The sequence below is a fragment of the Bombina bombina genome, chromosome 1, assembly GCF_027579735.1.
Source record: "Bombina bombina isolate aBomBom1 chromosome 1, aBomBom1.pri, whole genome shotgun sequence".
NCBI lineage: Eukaryota > Metazoa > Chordata > Amphibia > Anura > Bombinatoridae > Bombina > Bombina bombina.
Genome location: NC_069499.1, coordinates 1,551,768,858 through 1,551,788,245, shown reverse-complemented (window position 1 = coordinate 1,551,788,245; position 19,388 = coordinate 1,551,768,858). Strand labels below are relative to the sequence as shown.

The 19,388-nt window shown below is 36.6% G+C and overlaps 1 protein-coding gene across 1 annotated transcript in view; it reads right to left on the bottom strand.

The window, feature by feature from the left end:
* The window catches only part of ITGB4 (integrin subunit beta 4), a 158,267-nt gene that overhangs the window by 57,258 nt on the left and 81,621 nt on the right, over positions 1 to 19,388 (bottom strand). Inside the window, 14 exon segments of the mRNA XM_053709074.1 lie at positions 6,329 to 6,508; positions 6,600 to 6,748; positions 7,046 to 7,069; positions 7,156 to 7,214; positions 8,155 to 8,258; positions 8,360 to 8,545; positions 9,011 to 9,044; positions 9,987 to 10,093; positions 11,835 to 11,957; positions 14,621 to 14,750; positions 15,671 to 15,769; positions 18,206 to 18,262; positions 18,264 to 18,310; positions 18,888 to 19,099. Of these exon segments, the coding sequence (XP_053565049.1) occupies positions 6,329 to 6,508; positions 6,600 to 6,748; positions 7,046 to 7,069; positions 7,156 to 7,214; positions 8,155 to 8,258; positions 8,360 to 8,545; positions 9,011 to 9,044; positions 9,987 to 10,093; positions 11,835 to 11,957; positions 14,621 to 14,750; positions 15,671 to 15,769; positions 18,206 to 18,262; positions 18,264 to 18,310; positions 18,888 to 19,099 (1,511 nt within the window).

Here is a 19,388-nt window from a genome sequence, read left to right as displayed (position 1 = left end):
AGCTGAGTTATATTTATATACACTATAAAAGGTAAGGTATATGTATTTACGTACAAATGAAGCTGAGTTATATTTATATACACTATAAAGGGTAAGGTATACAGTATGTATTTACGTACAAATGAATATGAGTTATATTTATATACACTATAAAGGGTAAGGTATATGTATTTACGTACAAATGAAGCTGAGTTATATTTATATACACTATAAAGGGTAAGGTATATGTATTTATGTACAAATTAAGCTGAGTTATATTTATATACTCTATAAAAGGTAAGGTATATGTATTTACGTACAAATGAAGCTGAGCTATATTTATATGCACTATAAATGGTAAGGTATACAGTATGTATTTACGTACAAATGAAGCCGAGTTATATTTATATACACTATAAAGGGTAAGGTATATGTATTTATGTACAAATGAAGCTGAGTTATATTTATATACACTATAAAAGGTAAGGTATATGTATTTACGTACAAATGACGCTAAGTTACATTTATATACACTATAAAGGGTAAGGTATATGTATTTACGTACAAATTAAGCTGTTATATTTATATACACTATAAAGGGTAAGGCATATGTATTTACGTACAAATGAAGCTGAGTTATATTTATATACACTATAAAGGGTAAGGTATATGTATTTATGTACAAATGAAGCTGAGTTATATTTATATACACTATAAAGGGTAAGGTATATGTATTTATGTACAAATGAAGCTGAGTTATATTTATATACACTATAAAAGGTAAGGTATATGTATTTACGTACAAATGAAGCTGAGTTATATTTATATACACTATAAAGGGTAAGGTATACAGTATGTATTTACGTACAAATGAATATGAGTTATATTTATATACACTATAAAGGGTAAGGTATATGTATTTACGTACAAATGAAGCTGAGTTATATTTATATACACTATAAAGGGTAAGGTATATGTATTTATGTACAAATTAAGCTGAGTTATATTTATATACACTATAAAAGGTAAGGTATATGTATTTACGTACAAATGAAGCTGAGTTATATTTATATACACTATAAAGGGTAAGGTATATGTTTTATGTACAAATGAAGCTGAGTTATATTTATATACACTATAAAGGGTAAGGTATATGTATTTATGTACAAATGAAGCTGAGTTATATTTACATACACTATAAAAGGTAAGGTATATGTATTTACGTACAAATGAAGCTGAGTTATATTTATATACACTATAAAGGGTAAGGTATACAGTATGTATTTACGTACAAATGAATATGAGTTATATTTATATACACTATAAAGGGTAAGGTATATGTATTTATGTACAAATGAAGCTGAGTTATATTTATATACACTATAAAGGGTAAGGTATATGTATTTATGTACAAATGAAGCTGAGTTATATTTATATACACTATAAAAGGTAAGGTATATGTATTTACGTACAAATGAAGCTGAGTTATATTTATATACACTATAAAGGGTAAGGTATACAGTATGTATTTACGTACAAATGAAGCCGAGTTATATTTATATACACTATAAAGGGTAAGGTATATGTATTTATGTACAAATGAAGCTGAGTTATATTTATATACACTATAAAAGGTAAGGTATATGTATTTACGTACAAATGACGCTAAGTTACATTTATATACACTATAAAGGGTAAGGTATATGTATTTACGTACAAATTAAGCTGTTATATTTATATACACTATAAAGGGTAAGGCATATGTATTTACGTACAAATGAAGCTGAGTTATATTTATATACACTATAAAGGGTAAGGTATATGTATTTATGTACAAATGAAGCTGAGTTATATTTATATACACTATAAAGGGTAAGGTATATGTATTTATGTACAAATGAAGCTGAGTTATATTTATATACACTATAAAAGGTAAGGTATATGTATTTACGTACAAATGAAGCTGAGTTATATTTATATACACTATAAAGGGTAAGGTATACAGTATGTATTTACGTACAAATGAATATGAGTTATATTTATATACACTATAAAGGGTAAGGTATATGTATTTACGTACAAATGAAGCTGAGTTATATTTATATACACTATAAAGGGTAAGGTATATGTATTTATGTACAAATTAAGCTGAGTTATATTTATATACACTATAAAAGGTAAGGTATATGTATTTACGTACAAATGAAGCTGAGCTATATTTATATGCACTATAAATGGTAAGGTATACAGTATGTATTTACGTACAAATGAAGCCGAGTTATATTTATATACACTATAAAGGGTAAGGTATATGTATTTATGTACAAATGAAGCTGAGTTATATTTATATACACTATAAAAGGTAAGGTATATGTATTTACGTACAAATGACGCTAAGTTACATTTATATACACTATAAAGGGTAAGGTATATGTATTTACGTACAAATTAAGCTGTTATATTTATATACACTATAAAGGGTAAGGCATATGTATTTACGTACAAATGAAGCTGAGTTATATTTATATACACTATAAAGGGTAAGGTATATGTATTTACGTACAAATGAATATGAGTTATATTTATATACACTATAAAAGGTAAGGTATATGTATTTACGTACAAATGAATATGAGTTATATTTATATACACTATAAAAGGTAAGGTATATGTATTTACGTACAAATGAATATGAGTTATATTTATATACACTATAAAAGGTAAGGTATATGTATTTACGTACAAATGAAGCTAAGTTATATTTATATACACTATAAAGGGTAAGGTATATGTATTTACGTACAAATTAAGCTGTTATATTTATATACACTATAAAGGGTAAGGCATATGTATTTACGTACAAATGAAGCTGAGTTATATTTATATACACTATAAAGGGTAAGGTATATGTATTTACGTACAAATGAATATGAGTTATATTTATATACACTATAAAAGGTAAGGTATATGTATTTACGTACAAATGAATATGAGTTATATTTATATACACTATAAATGGTAAGGTATATGTATTTACGTACAAATGAATATGAGTTATATTTATATACACTATAAAAGGTAAGGTATATGTATTTACGTACAAATGAAGCTGTTATATTTATATACACTATAAAGGGTAAGGTATATGTATTTATGTACAAATGAAGCTGAGTTATATTTATTTACACTATAAAGGGTAAGGTATATGTATTTACGTACAAATGAAGCTAAGTTATATTTATATACACTATAAATGGTAAGGTATATGTATTTACGTACAAATGACGCTAAGTTACATTTATATACACTATAAAGCATAAGGTATATGTATTTACATACAAATGAAGCTGAGTTATATTTATATACACTATAAAGCGTAAGGCATATGTATTTACGTACAAATGAATATGAGTTATATTTATATACACTATAAAGGGTAAGGTATATGTATTTATGTACAAATGAATATGAGTTATATTTATATACACTATAAAGGGTAAGGTATATGTATTTATGTACAAATGAATATGAGCTATATTTATATACACTATAAAGGGTAAGGTATATGTATTTATGTACAAATGAATATGAGTTATATTTATATACACTATAAAGGGTAAGGTATATGTATTTATGTACAAATGAAGCTGAGTTATATTTATATACACTATAAAGGGTAAGGCATATGTATTTACGTACAAATGAAGCTGAGTTATATTTATATACACTATAAAGGGTAAGCTATATGTATTTATGTACAAATGAAGCTGAGTTATATTTATATACACTATAAAGGGTAAGGTATATGTATTTACGTACAAATGAAGCAGAGTTATATTTATATACACTATAAAGGGTAAGGTATATGTATTTACGTACAAATGAAGCTGAGTTATATTTATATACACTATAAAGGGTAAGGTATATGTATTTACGTACAAATGAAACTGTTATATTTATATACACTATAAAGGGTAAGGTATATGTATTTACGTACAAATGAAGCTGAGTTATATTTATATACACTATAAAGGGTAAAGTCTATGTATTTACATACAAATGAAGCTGAGTTATATTTATATACACTATAAAGGGTAAGGCATATGTATTTACATACAAATTAAGCTGTTATATTTATATACACTATAAAGGGTAAGGTATATGTATTTACGTACAAATGAAGCTAAGTTACATTTATATACACTATAAAGGGTAAGGCATATGTATTTATGTACAAATGAAGCTGAGTTATATTTATATACACTATAAAGGGTAAGGTATATGTATTTACGTACAAATGAAGCTGTTATATTTATATACACTATAAAGGGTAAGGCATATGTATTTATGTACAAATGAAGCTGAGTTATATTTATATACACTATAAAGGGTAAAGTATATGTATTTACGTACAAATGAAGCTGAGTTATATTTATATACACTATAAAGGGTAAGGTATATGTTTTATGTACAAATGAAGCTGAGTTATATTTATATACACTATAAAGGGTAAGGTATATGTATTTACGTACAAATGAAGCTGAGTTATATTTATATACACTATAAAGGGTAAGGTATATGTATTTACATACAAATTAAGCTGAGTTATATTTATATACACTATAAAGGGTAAAGTATATGTATTTACGTACAAATTAAGCTGAGTTATATTTATTTACACTATAAAGGGTAAGGTATATGTATTTACGTACAAATGAAGCTGAGTTATATTTATATACACTATAAAGGGTAAGGTATACAGTATGTATTTACGTACAAATGAATATGAGTTATATTTATATACACTATAAAAGGTAAAGTATATGTATTTACGTACAAATGAAGCTGTTATATTTATATACACTATAAAGGGTAAGGTATATGTATTTATGTACAAATTAAGCTGTTATATTTATATACACTATAAAGGGTAAGGTATATGTATTTACGTACAAATGAAGCTGTTATATTTATATACACTATAAAGGGTAAGATTTATGTATTTATGTACAAATGAAGCTGAGTTATATTTATTTACACTATAAAGGGTAAGGTATATGTATTTACATACAAATAAAGCTGAGTTATATTTATATAGGATATCAAGAGAAGAAAGTAAATCTGATAATAGAAGTAAATTGCAATGTTTTTTAAGAGCTCTATTTAAAAAATAAAATGTTAATGTTGCCTTTCATGTCCCTTTAAACATTGTTCACAAGCTTTTAAAGTTAATGTACTAAATAAAAAAAATGTCCTGGAATTTTGATCTGGAAAACTAAGCCAGCTTGCGGTCTGCAGGTTATGGTAACACGGTGATGCCATTTGACCAAAGACATATTTCCATGAGAGGAAACAACTAAGGATGTGAGTTTCCTTTTGTATTTAGTTTTTAATATTTTGATTGTGTTGCCATGACAACAGTGCTTTCACAGTTATGCTGCGCTCTGAGCAAATTATCAGACCCAACAAATAGCTGAAAGTGCAGCATTATGTGCTGTACATTTAGCAATCATAGAACATCAGGTTTATTGATGACATTTTTTTTTAGTTTGTTAAAGGATCAAAATAGTCAAAACAATTACATGTTTTAATTTTTTATAGCATGTAATTTTAAGACTATTGACCTACACTACTGTGTGTTTAACCCTCGCAAAGGGGATTAGCTTCAGTTTCTGCTCAGAAAGAGCTGCTTTGCTGGTCCTAAGTGGAAACCACAGCTGACCAATTAGATCCAACACATGAGGCTGTGTCATGTGTTGGATCTTATTCCCCAATAAAGCCTTTTTAATGAAAGTGCTGTGGTCCAGGTTGCTGTGTCAATGTTTTGAAGCATCTGTTACCTATTTAAAGGGATATGAAACCCAAAACTGTTATTTTGTGATTTTATATATATATATATATATATATATATATATATATATATATATACACATACATACATACATTTATAAATAGTGGTAGCTGCCAATCACTGGCTTTCTTTATTGCATTATTATGTTTCCTTAAAGGGGCATTGTGCGTAAAAAAAAGCATCATCCATATGAGAGAGCAACATATAAACATAATTTTGTCCTGATAAAAAAAGTAAATTAAGGTTCAAATTTAAGCTGAAAAATAGCAATATCAGATAGTTTACACTAATGCTTATGATAGACATAAATGTTCATTGTACCAATAAGCCAATAAGAATTAGTAGTAAATAGCATTCAGCCAATAACCATCAGTAGTACCAATCAGCCAATGACCATCAGTAGGAAGTAACTATCAGGCAATGAGCAATAGTAGGAAGTACCAATCAGCCAATGAGCATTATTTTATTAATTATATATAAAATATAGTTGTATCTGACCTTGCTCCTTGATAATGGTGATGTTTACATTTTTCCTTCCTAGTCGAGCAATTCCTGAGGGAACATCTAGAGCCTCCACCAGCAGCTGTTTCTCATCATCATCTTCATCCCTAATAAAGAGAGGAACCCGCACATCCACCATCTCCACCCCATCCTGGAACTCCACTAAACCATGGGCATCTGTAATCAGAAGGCAAGAGGCACATGCATGGTCAGAAAGGGGTGGCATGGAAATGTAAAAGAGAGACCAAGACCGGATATTTGCACCTACCTCTATCAGAGGTCACCGTGTAGTAGCCAGGAGTGACCTTGAGGTCCTGGAAGGCCTCCTGCGTCACGTGTTTCTCAGTTACTTTCACAATCTCTGGCTCAGCTTCCCGCGGCGCCATCAGCACCGTATCAGTGATAGTGTGGTCCTGCCTGAGAAATGGAAATAGAGAACTAGTGAGGAGTCAAGTAATGTGACAGCAGGAGACAGGAAAGAAGCAGAAAAGGAGGAACTCTAGAGGAGGAGGCAGGTCAAGACAATTAGAATTACAAGACAGGTAACAGTGTGACAAAAATGAGGACTATGTGGGTAAGGAAAAGAGACAGAGAAATGTACAAAGGAATCAGAGTGTGTTTGAGGAAACATGGTAGAGGAGACATTCAGTGAATGTTCATTTAGCACAAAAAAACATGTTGGTGCCAGAGTATATTTGATGTTCTGTTCTGTACCTTTTCCCAGCATTAGACTGGAGCCTGCAGAGAAACAAGAGGATTAGTCACTTTCACTTCGGCCTATATGTGCTAGGAAGAAGCTGGTTTCTTACAGGAATTTCACTTACCGGAAGGTTGTTTGTTTCACCTTGTGGGTTCCTGGTATCACCTTGTACACATCATTTAGCTAGGAGACAAAAAGTCTAATGAGAACACAAGACTACATACATGGCTACAGGAAGAGAGTTAAATTACTTAAATACACACTATACCAAAAAAAAAAACGTCACCCATTTGAAAGAGCAGCATTTAAATATATAGATTTTTTTTTTCTTTTTATCTGAAATATGAAGTAAAAGCTGTTAAAATTCTTAGTTGTATAGTAATGCTCATTGGTAGTTGTTACTAATGGTCAATGGACATTAGCAGGAAGGGCCTATCAACCAATGACCATTAACATGAAGGGCCTTTTAGCCCATGAGCATTAAAGGGACACTAAAAGTCAAAATTAAACTTTCATTATTCAGATAGAGCATGCAATTTTAAACAACTTTTCAATTTACTTCCATTAAAAAAAGTGCACAGACTTTTTATATTTATTTTTGAGTCACCAGCTCCTACTGAGTATGTGCAAGAGAATTCACAGAATAAGCATATATGCATTTGTGATTTTGTGATTGGCTGATGGCTGTCACATGGTACGTGTATGCATTTGTGATTGGCTGATGGCTGTCACATGGTACAGGGGGAGTGGAAAGAGACAACTTTTAAAATTGTAAGCAAAAAAATCTACTATTCATTTGAAGTTCAGACTAAGTGCTATTGCATTGTCTTGTTATCTTGCATTTGTTGATTATGCAAATCTACTGTGTTGACTGGTCCTTTAACAGGAAGTACCTTTTTGCCAATGAGCATTTGAAGGAAGTGTCTATCAGCCAATGAAGATTTTATATATATATATATATATATATATATATATATATATATATATATATATATATATATATATATATCAACATGTTTAGATGTGCCATATAATGTGAATGAAAGCATCTTTGCATTAAGTGACTCTTTTAAGGATACATTTCCTGTTCTCATCCAATACCATCTGCCTTCCTTGTACTTACTGTATCGTCCACCTCTCGGCGCAGCTGGTCACATTCCCTTGTCTGTGGCTTGGAGAGGTTCTCAGTGAAGAGTCGTGCCAACCTTAGTGAGACACCATATGGTACTGAAAACAGAGGAGGATAAAAGGTATCACAACCTTTCCTTTATTATCAGCTATAACCACATCATGGTAACCACCTGCCCTGGGATAGTTCCAATTTGTACCTAGCTCCTTAGGATTAAGGTCCCCTGGGGAGGGGGGTGGTTTGTGTACGTTGTTGGTGATCTTCCAGCGCACAGTATCTCCACCTTTCATGTTGCCTGAGCGGACCATCGGAGTGTTCAAATAATCAGAAGACATCAAACTCTGTCTTAGCATGTAGTGGTCTTCCTTAAACCCAACAGAACGACCTAAATGAAGGGCAAAGAAAATGCTATTTTTGTTTGATTTTGGAAATGGGGATACTAATTGTTACTGGCCACAGAGGAGTCTTTTCAGTATAAATATGATGTCTTAATGTTTCTAAGACTAGATTTGTTTATTATAGGGGTATCTTCTTTCAGAGGGGTAACTTCCTGGCTGAAATACGCTTCTTATCATTAGAAATTCTGTAATAGATACATCTGGTTCTACAGTACAGCCACAGAGAAACTATACTGGGGAATGTATAGGCAGATATATGTTTGGAGGTTGGCAACAGTGCTTGTAAAAGGTATCACAGTGCACAAGTCAGTCGAACAAATAGAATTCATCTAAATCATCCTGTGTCTTGGGGTGAATGTTTTATAAATAACAACCAGAAGACTTCTTGTATTTATATGCAGATATAAGTGTCGGGATATGGCAATAACAGACAAATTGCGAGTCAAATTTACCTTTTCTGCAACAAGGCAGCAGAGCCAGACATGCCTAAAAAAGAGACACCAATAAACATCTTTAACATAAAAAGAGGTTCCACAAACCAATTATCTCTTAGTTTACTAAAGTAACTCGTCCTCTGATAGAAAGCTCCGATCCCACAGGAGTTTATTGTTATATAAAGGGACAATACATTTTTTTGTATATCAACAATTAACTTTTGTGTTGTATGTTCTCTGCTGTGACCAGGTAGGGACATATATAATTGACTTATATTAGCAAATTTACTTTTTCTTTTGTTGAAAAGCAGGTAGCTAGGATTAGAAGCATGCACGTGTCTGGAGTTGTGCAAGAATGCTTTTAACATTCCTATAAATGTGCAAATTGCTGACAACTTAGTGCTCAAAAGCATTCTTACAAAACTGTTGCTATATAGTGCTTCAGACACATGCATGCTCCTGAGCATACCTACCTGCTTTTCAACAAAGGATACCAAAAGTACAAAGTAAACATGATAATAGAAGTAAATACTATGCACAATTAAACATTTTGTTCCTAAACAAATGACTGAATACAGTTTTGCTACCTACGTTTAAAAGTTATTTTATGAAACTAATTCTACATTAATAAGAAATACATTTGTCGCTCACAGTCTGGAACTAATTTCTGCTAAGACCTTTCCTGTCATCACTCTCCAGAGGTCAGGGCATACCCATGCCAACAGCACAGAACCCCTGTGACCACTCACTGGCCTTCATGAGTTCCTGGCCCCTACAAGGGGCTCTGCAGGTAAGTGTGGCCCCCTTCCCTTTGCCAGAGACACAAACTCCCTTCATACCCTGATTACTTCTACTTTTATTGGTCACATCAATATGTCACAACTCTCAACCCATCTGTAGTCCCAATTCGGTCCTGGGTGATGCCCTATGTACACCACTCCAGACTCAGGTACTCTCTGTGTCCTTCCTGTCTGCAGGTCAGTCCCCACCTCACCTTGCAACAAGCACAATATTTCCAGCACAGCAGTAGCAGCAGACCGAGGAGCAGCATCAGGAAGATAAGTAATGGTATCAGCCACAAAAAGGCACCAGGGGGGCATTCTGCAGAGAGGAGACAGAATAATCACAGGTGAACGGAGTGAAAAAGACACACTGGCCTCAATGTCATGAATCCAATTAGGAGCACAGCACTTTATGCTTCAGTCAGAGCTCCGCCAGTTACTCAAATTCATAAATACTTTGGACTTATGCTATAAAAAGACCTTTATTGACGTATCACAGGGTCATACATAGTAAAGCAATGATTTGGTCAGCCACCCCTTAATCATGCATCATTATACACAGGCCTCAATCCCAGTGCAGTAGAATGTGTTGTGCAAAACTCACTGAATTCAAATTAGATGGTCTTTAGGCCGTTTGAATTACAAATATATCATTAAAAAGAAAATCAGTTTTTTTCTTGAATTAACACATGAAAATCTGTAGGAAACTGCATTCTTAAAGGCATAGTCTAGTAAAAAATAACCGTTAATGATTCAGATAGAGCATGCAATTTTAAGCAACTTTCTAATTTGCATCTATTATCATTTGTTCTTCGTTCTCTTGGTATCTTTATAAAGCTGGAAAGTAAGCTTAAGAGCCGGCCCATTTTTGGTTCAGCACCTGGGTAGCGCTTACTGATTGGTGGCTACAATTAGACACCAAAGATCAAACAATACCCAAATTCTGAACCAAAAATGGGCTGGCTTCTAAGCTTACATTCCAGCTTTTTTAAATAAAGATACCAAAGAAAGAATAAAAATTGATTATAGGAGTACATTAGATTGCTGATCTATCTGAATCATGAAGGTTTCATTTTGACTATACTATCCCTTTAAGGGTCTTTGTGTGGGTTACGGGGCAAGCAAGTATGAAAATAAAACTAATTGATTTAATCTCATGGATAACTGCCAAATGTGTTTAATTCAGGTTTTTTAGCCATTAATTAATTAATGATTCAGATACAACACACAGTTTTAAGCAACTTTCCAATTTAGTTATATGATCAAAGTTGCTCCATCCCCTGGTATCTTTTGTTGAAGGAGCAGCACGGTACTACTGGGAGCTAACTCAACACACCACTACTGGGATCCTAGCTAAACACATCTGGTGAGCCAATGACAAGAGGCAAATTATATGTTCTGTCTGAACCATGAAAGATTAATTTTGACTTTCACGTCCCTTTAAGGCTTTTGAAATAGAAAATGTAAAAAAAAATCTTGTGAAAAAGAATCTTGATAAGTGTTTTCTCATAGACTGGAATATCACTTTCAATGGCCAGTAATGGCATAGTTAAATGGGCATGCAGCACTGATTTTTAATTATACATAATAGAAAATATGACCCCCACCCCGTAATTTAATTCTAAATATTCTGAGAACTGGAAATGAGCACTACAGAGGTGATTAGTTAACATGATCCAAACCAACACATTTTTTTTTTACCAACAAAATGAGAGCGGCTAGTCTACTCTATTAACAATTCCTGATTGGCTCTTCCAAATAGTGCAAACAGTGTGCAGTTTGGCCATTGAAAACAACTGCAGCAAACAAGGTGTTAATGTAATCAGAAAAGTTATCACATGTGAGTGACATGCTTGTGTGTGTCACTTTAAAACTGTGAAACCTGATGATATGGGGGCTTACCAGGGTACAAAAGGGAGGCACTTACTCGGAGGAAATTTTATGACAAAGGGTTACAGTAGGACACAAAATAAAATGAATGTGATGTGATGGGAGAATATATTGTGAGGCTCAGAGGGTAGTGCCTAAGGTTCACCCCCCACCACAGCAACAGTAATTACCTTTCTTTTTCTGCACTAGCACAGTGGAATTCGCTGGCACACCAGACCGTCCGTCCACCGTATAATGATACGTACAGTCATCCTCTTCATCACGGAATGTGCACATCTCAGTCACCTCATCCACTGCAAGAGAAAGGTCATGAGTAACAGAGACTTGTAAAAGCGTGAAGTGACGGAGCAAAGGAGAAAAGAGATAGGAGCAACGAGGGAGAGACTGTTGCGCAGGACATAATAGTACAGAGAGGTCGATATGTGGTGGTGGAGAGAAGTTTAACGTGCAGGGAAAGCAGAGGACAGGAGAGAGTGACATGCAGGAGCATAGAACACAACAGCCCAGATCTATTTAACTGGTCTAATGTGACAAGCAATAGCATATGCCGTACAACGGTCTTCTACAAAGTCACAATTCCTTAATGTAATATTAGTGCAGCAGCTGTATTATCCTTATTTATAGACAAATGGGGCTAAACTGCAATCCAGGGCTATAATGTTTCTCTGCAGATTCTCATGGGCATCACTCAGGCTCCATGCTTGTGGGTGCCAGTCACAGAGGGTATCCATTAAGCTGCAGGGGGCACATACATATGGCGTCACTATATAAGGCTGTGCATATCAGTTACAGGGGGGATCTCTTAAGCTGCAGGGGGCACATACATATGGCATCACTATATATGAGGCTGTGCATAGCAGTTACAGAGGGTATCCCTTAAGCAGCAGTAGGGACATACATATGGCATCACTATATATGAGGCTGTGCTTAGCAGTTACAGAGGGTATCCCTTAAGCTGCAGGGGGCATATACATATGGCATCACTATATATGAGGCTGTGTATAGCAGTTACAGAGGGTATCTCTTAAGCTGCAGGGGGGCACATACATAAGGCATCACTATATATGAGGCTGTGTATAGCAGTTACAGAGGGTATCTCTTAAGCTGCAGGGGGCACATACATATGGCATCACTATACATGAGGCTGTGTATAGCAGTTACAGAGGGTATCTCTTAAGCTGCAGGGGGGCACATACATATGGCATCACTATATATGAGGCTGTGCATAGCAGTTACAGAGGGTATCTCTTAAGCTGCAGGGGGCACATACATATGGCATCACTATATATGAGGCTGTGCATAGCAGTTACAGAGGGTATCTCTTAAGCTGCAGGGGGGCACATACATATGGCATCACTATATATGAGGCTGTGTATAGCAGTTACAGAGGGTATCTCTTAAGCTGCAGGGGGCACATACATATGGCATCACTATATATGAGGCTGTGTATAGCAGTTACAGAGGGTATCTCTTAAGCTGCAGGGGGGCACATACATATGGCATCACTATATATGAGGCTGTGCATAGCAGTTACAGAGGGTATCTCTTAAGCTGCAGGGGGCACATACATATGGCATCACTATATATGAGGCTGTGCTTAGCAGTTACAGATGGTATCTCTTAAGCTGCAGGGGGCACATACATATGGCATCACTATATATGAGGCTGTGCATAGCAGTTACAGAGGGTATCTCTTAAGCTGCAGGAGGCACATACATATGGCATCACTATATATGAGGCTGTGCATAGCAGTTACAGAGGGTATCTCTTAAGCTGCAGGGGGCATATACATATGGCATCACTATATATGAGGCTGTGCATAGCAGTTACAGAGGGTATCTCTTAAGCTGCAGGGGGGCACATACATAAGGCGTCACTATATATGAGGCTGTGCATAGCAGTTACAGAGGGTATCTCTTAAGCTGCAGGGGGCACATACATATGGCGTCACTATATAAGGCTGTGCTTAGCAGTTACAGAGGGTATCTCTTAAGCTGCAGGGGGCACATACATATGGCATCACTATATATGAGGCTGTGCATAGCAGTTACAGAGGGTATCTCTTAAGCTGCAGGGGGCACATACATATGGCATCACTATATATGAGGCTGTGCATAGCAGTAACAGAGGGTATCTCTTAAGCTGCAGGGGGCATATACATATGGCATCACTATATATGAGGCTGTGCATAGCAGTTACAGAGGGTATCTCTTAAGCTGCAGGGGGGCACATACATAAGGCATCACTATATATGAGGCTGTGCATAGCAGTTACAGAGGGTATCTCTTAAGCTGCAGGGGGGCACATACATATGGCATCACTATATATGAGGCTTTGCATAGCAGTTACAAAGGGTATCTCTTAAGCTGCAGGGAGGCACATACATATGGCATCACTATATATGAGGCTGTGCATAGCAGTTACAGAGGGTATCTCTTAAGCTGCAGGGGGGGCACATACATATGGCATCACTATATATGAGGCTGTGCATAGCAGTTACAGAGGGTATCTCTTAAGCTGCAGGGGGGCACATACATATGGCATCACTATATATGAGGCTGTGCATAGCAGTTACAAAGGGTATCTCTTAAGCTGCAGGGGGGCACATACATATGGCATCACTATATATGAGGCTGTGCATAGCAGTTACAGAGGGCATTTCTTAACCTGCAGGGGGGGCACATACATATGGCATCACTATAAATGATACTGTGCATAGCAGTTACAGAGGGTATCTCTTAAGCTGCAGGGGGCATATACATATGGCATCACTATATATGAGGCTGTGCATAGCAGTTACAGAGGGTATCTCTTAACCTGCAGGGGGCACAACATACATATGGCATCACTATCTACCAGGATGTGCACGGCAGTTACAGAGGGTATTTTGAAAGCTAAAGATGCATAGTTATAGAAACCCTCCTCTAGTTTTGAACATTTTGTTTTGGATAATTACCTTTCTTAAGTTCATCTACCATCTTTACTTTGAAGTTACACTCCAAGCAATTTTTTCCTTTTTTTTCCCCTGTGCCCCATGTCTGGCACTGAACACAAGTCCTGATGTCTTCACACACTCCCAATAGGAACTGGCAAAACAGGGCAAAAAGAGATATAAGACAAGCTTGTTGTGTAGTTGCTGTCTGCTTTACTGTATACGTTTGTCCAGGCTTGTACCCAAGTATAACCCATTAGACACTAAAACCCCCAAAATATGCAGCTGTGTTAAAGGAACAGTCTAGACAAAATTAAACTTTCGGGATTCAGATAGAGCAGCAATTTTAAGGAACTTTCTAATTTACTCCTATTATCCATTTTTCTTCATTCTCTTGGTATCTTTATTTGAATGTGAGCTTAGGAGCCGGCCCATTTTTGGTTCAGCACCTGGGTAGTGCTTGCTGATTGGTGGCTACATTTAGACACCAGTCAGAAAGTGATACCCAGGTCCTGAACCAAAAATGGACCGGCTCCTATGCTTACATTCAAATAAAGATAAAAAGAGAACAAAGAAAAATTGATAATAGGGGGGATATTTATCAAAGGTCTTGCGGACCTGATCCGACAGTGCGGATCAGGTCCGCCAGACCTCGCTGAATGCGGATAGCAATACGCTCTCCGTATTCAGCATTGCACCAGCAGCTCTTGTGAGATTCGCAGCCAATCGGCCACCAGCAGGGAGGTGTCAATCAACCCGTTCTCATGAAAGTTTAATTTGACTAGACTATTCCTTATATATTTGTATCGTGATCCTGTAATAGCTTCCATAACGGGACATTAAACTAATTTATTATTAATGTATCCGGGATTACTTGCTGCATTGCAAAAGATTTGCAGACAAAATAAATATTTAAAAAACAAATATAAAAACTGTACTTTGTTAGTAAAGTATGCATTATTTTGAAGTCCTGACCCCCCCCCCTTGAAAAGCCATTTGAATAGTATTTATGTGTCCTTGTGTTTATGTGTCCTTGGGTGTGTATTTCTGAATGGGTGTATCTGTGTATCTCACCAATGAAGAGCTGAATTCACATGTGGAATCCATGTTCTGGGAGTCACCATCACACTGGCATTGACCGCACACGCACTGCCCCCGATTATTGCACAGACCCTGTACAGCACATCAGAAAATTGTGTTAGTTTAAGAAGTTTATAAAGAATTTGACATCCAAAGGGAGAAAAAGTTTCCAGATATAGAAGCACCAGGTAACCCTGTACCCATGTTTATACTTATCTTAAATATACTCTAATACCAGCTCCCTCCTCTGATATACCCTGCAGCTTCTCTCACCCTCTCTAGTCTTCAGACATACTTTGTATCTTCCATACTTATTAACTTCTCATATCTACTCTTCACAGATATACCCAGCAGCCTCACTTATACCCACTCCCTTCCCAGGTATACCCTTGTAGCCTCCCTTATACCCACTCTTTTCTCAGGTATACCCTTGTAGCCTCCCTTATACCCACTCTTTTCTCAGGTATACCCTTGTAGCCTCTCTTATACCCACTCTTTTCTCATGTATACCCTTGTAGCTGCTCTTATACCTACTCCCTTCCCAGATATACCCTTGTAGCCTATCTTATACTTACTCCCTTCCCAGATATACCCTTGTAGCATCTCTTATACCCACTATTCTCTCAGGTATACCCTTGTAGTCTCTCTTATACCCACTCTTTTCTCAGGTACACCCTTGTAGCCTCTCTTATACCCACTCCCTTCCCAGGTATATCCTTGTAGCCTCAATTATACCTACTCCCTTCCCAGGTATATCCTTGTAGTCTCTCTTGTACCCACTCCTTTCTCAGGTATACCCTTGTAGCCTCTCTTATACCCACTCTTTTCTCAGGTACACCCTTGTAGCCTCTCTTATACCCACTCCTTTCTCATGTATACCCTTGTAGCCTCTCTTATACCCACTCCTTTCTCAGGTATACCCTTGTAGCCTCTCTTATACCCACTCCTTTCTCAGGTATACCCTTGTAGCCTCTCTTATACCCACTCCTTTCTCAGGTATACCCTTGTAGCCTCTCTTATACCCACTCTTTTCTCAGGTATACCCTTGTAGCCTCTCTTATACCTACTCCCTTCCCAGGTATATCCTTGTAGCCTCTCTTATACCCACTCCCTTCCCAGGTATACCATTGTAGCCTTTCTTATACCTACTCCCTTCCAAGGTATACCCTGTAGCCTCTCTTATACCTACTCCCTTCCCAGGTATACCCTGTAGCCTCACTTATACCCACTTCCTTCTCATGTATACCCTGTAGCCTCACTTATAACCACTCCCTTCTCATGTATACACTGTAGCCTCACTTATACCCACTCCCTTCCCAGGTATACCTGGTAGCCTTGCTTATACCCACTGCCTTCTCAGGTATACAGTACCTGGTAGCCTTGCTTATACTCACTACCTTCCCAGATATACCCTTGTAGCCTCTCTTATACTCACTCTTTTCTCAGGTATACCCTTGTAGCCTCTCTTATACCCACTCTTTTCTCATGTATACCCTTGTAGCTTCTTTTATACCCACTCCCTTACCAGGTATACTATTGTAGCCTCTCTTATACCTACTCCCTTCCCATGTATACCCTAGTAGCCTCCCTCATACCCACTCCCTTCCCAGGTATACCATGTAGTCTAACTTATACCCATTCCCTTCTCATGTATACCCTTGTAGCCTCTCTTATACCTACTCCCTTCCCAGGTATACCCTTGTAGCCTATCTTTTATCTACTCCCTTCCCAGGTATACCCTTGTAGTCTCTCTTATACCTACTCCCTTCCTAGGTATACCCTGTAGCCTCCCTGATACCCACTCCCTTCCCATGGAATATACCCTATATCATCACTTATACCCACTCACTTCTCATGTATACCCTGTAGTCTCACTTATACCCACTCCCTTCTCATGTATACCCTGTATCCTCACTTATACCCACTCCCGTCTAATGTATACCCTGTAGCCTCAATTACACCCATTCCCTTCTCATGTATACCCTTGTATCCTATTTTATACCCACTCCCTTCCCAGGTATACCTGGTAGCCTTGCTTATACCCACTCCCTTCCCAGATATACCCTGTAGGCTGTAGCCCCTTTACCCTCTCTTTCCCAGATATACTTTTTAGCCTATCTTATACCATCTCCCTTCCTGGGTTTACCCTGTAGTCTCTCTTATACACACTTCCTTCCCAAGTATAACCTGTAGCCTCTTTCATACCCTTTCCCTTCCCAGATAAACCTTGCACAGCCTAGCTCATAACCTTTGCCTCTTTTCACAGTTCACCTTTAGATATATCATGTACTCTCTGTTATACCCACTACCAACTATATAAACCCATTGACCTCTCTGTTATACAATCCCCTCCCAGACATACCCTTAACCTCTCTTCATACCCTTCCTAAGATACCCTCTCTGCTTTAATGCTTATACCACTTAGTCATTTAAATGCAATTTCAAAAAAACAACTTTTTAGCTCACTTATATATTCCACTTATCACTCACCCACTCCGAATTATCCCCCAATCAAGATGCTCCACTTACCCCATTACTATCCAGGCATGTAAGATTACTGGTTGGGCAGTCACAGCCAGGCCCCCCCCCAGCCATCCTGACACAAGCAGTTGCCCATGTAACAATTTCCTCTGTCTGCAGGGGAGACAGGAAGAGAATTACATTGAATCATGAAATAAAACATTTGGGTTTAGTATCCATTAAAACTCAAAATGTTATTCCACATAAAATATTTCATTACACCTAGCAACACAACAGTGCAGTGTACTTTCATTATTTTCTTTTTTAAATATATATTTTGTCCACTGCTCCCTAGAGGCTGAAGGCTATATGTGCAGAATTCTGAGCCTTGATCCTGCAACAGTCTACACAACATTTGCTTGATCTGGGTAGCAGCACGATAATATATGTCCCTAATTGGCCACATCAGAGGAGATAAGATAAACAATTCATGGGTAATGTCTCTGGAATACAAAACAATTCAAATTTAGTTTCTTCAGAATTTTTACAATGCTGTTTTTAGGTGCTGATTCATACTAAAGAATTTTTTTCCCCATCAAATAAATTATTCACTATTCCGGCTTCTACTTACTACGAATTTTCAAACTGCGTTATCCTTTGCTCACATTCAGGATTTACCCAAACGTAAAATTGTTTAGAGTTGTGTAATTTCAGTATTCACCAGTTGGTGGTCCCACTGAGCCAACCTCACCATTGCACATGAATCCGCTGGTCCGCAGGCACTCAAAGTTGTTGGACTGGCAGAATTCTCCTTGGTATTGTCGATTGTTAGATTCTGAGTGGCACTGGCAGACCCCACAGAGACACTCTCCTCTCCCAGAGCAGATCAGATCACTCCCAGGGGCTATACATGACTGGCTGTCCTTATTCTCTTCAAGTAAGCAGTTACAAAACTCTCCCCTCCTGTGGGTAGTGAGAAACAAAATATCTGAGAGGTCTGGAAATGTCTATACAGGTGAAGAAGGAAGTGAACATGATATGTTTGTAAAGGTCTCTGCTAGAGGAAAAGAGATCTGAAATGTTTGGAAAGCTCTGCACTGGGGAAGAAAACCCTGAGAGGTTTAGAATACTCTGTGCAGGTGAAGAAGGTTAGAGGGCTCTGTACCAGGGATGATGAACCTATGGCTGAATGCCCAAAGCAGCACTCAAAACAAATTTGCTAGTACTCTGCCTCTGGGCTACAACCATATTG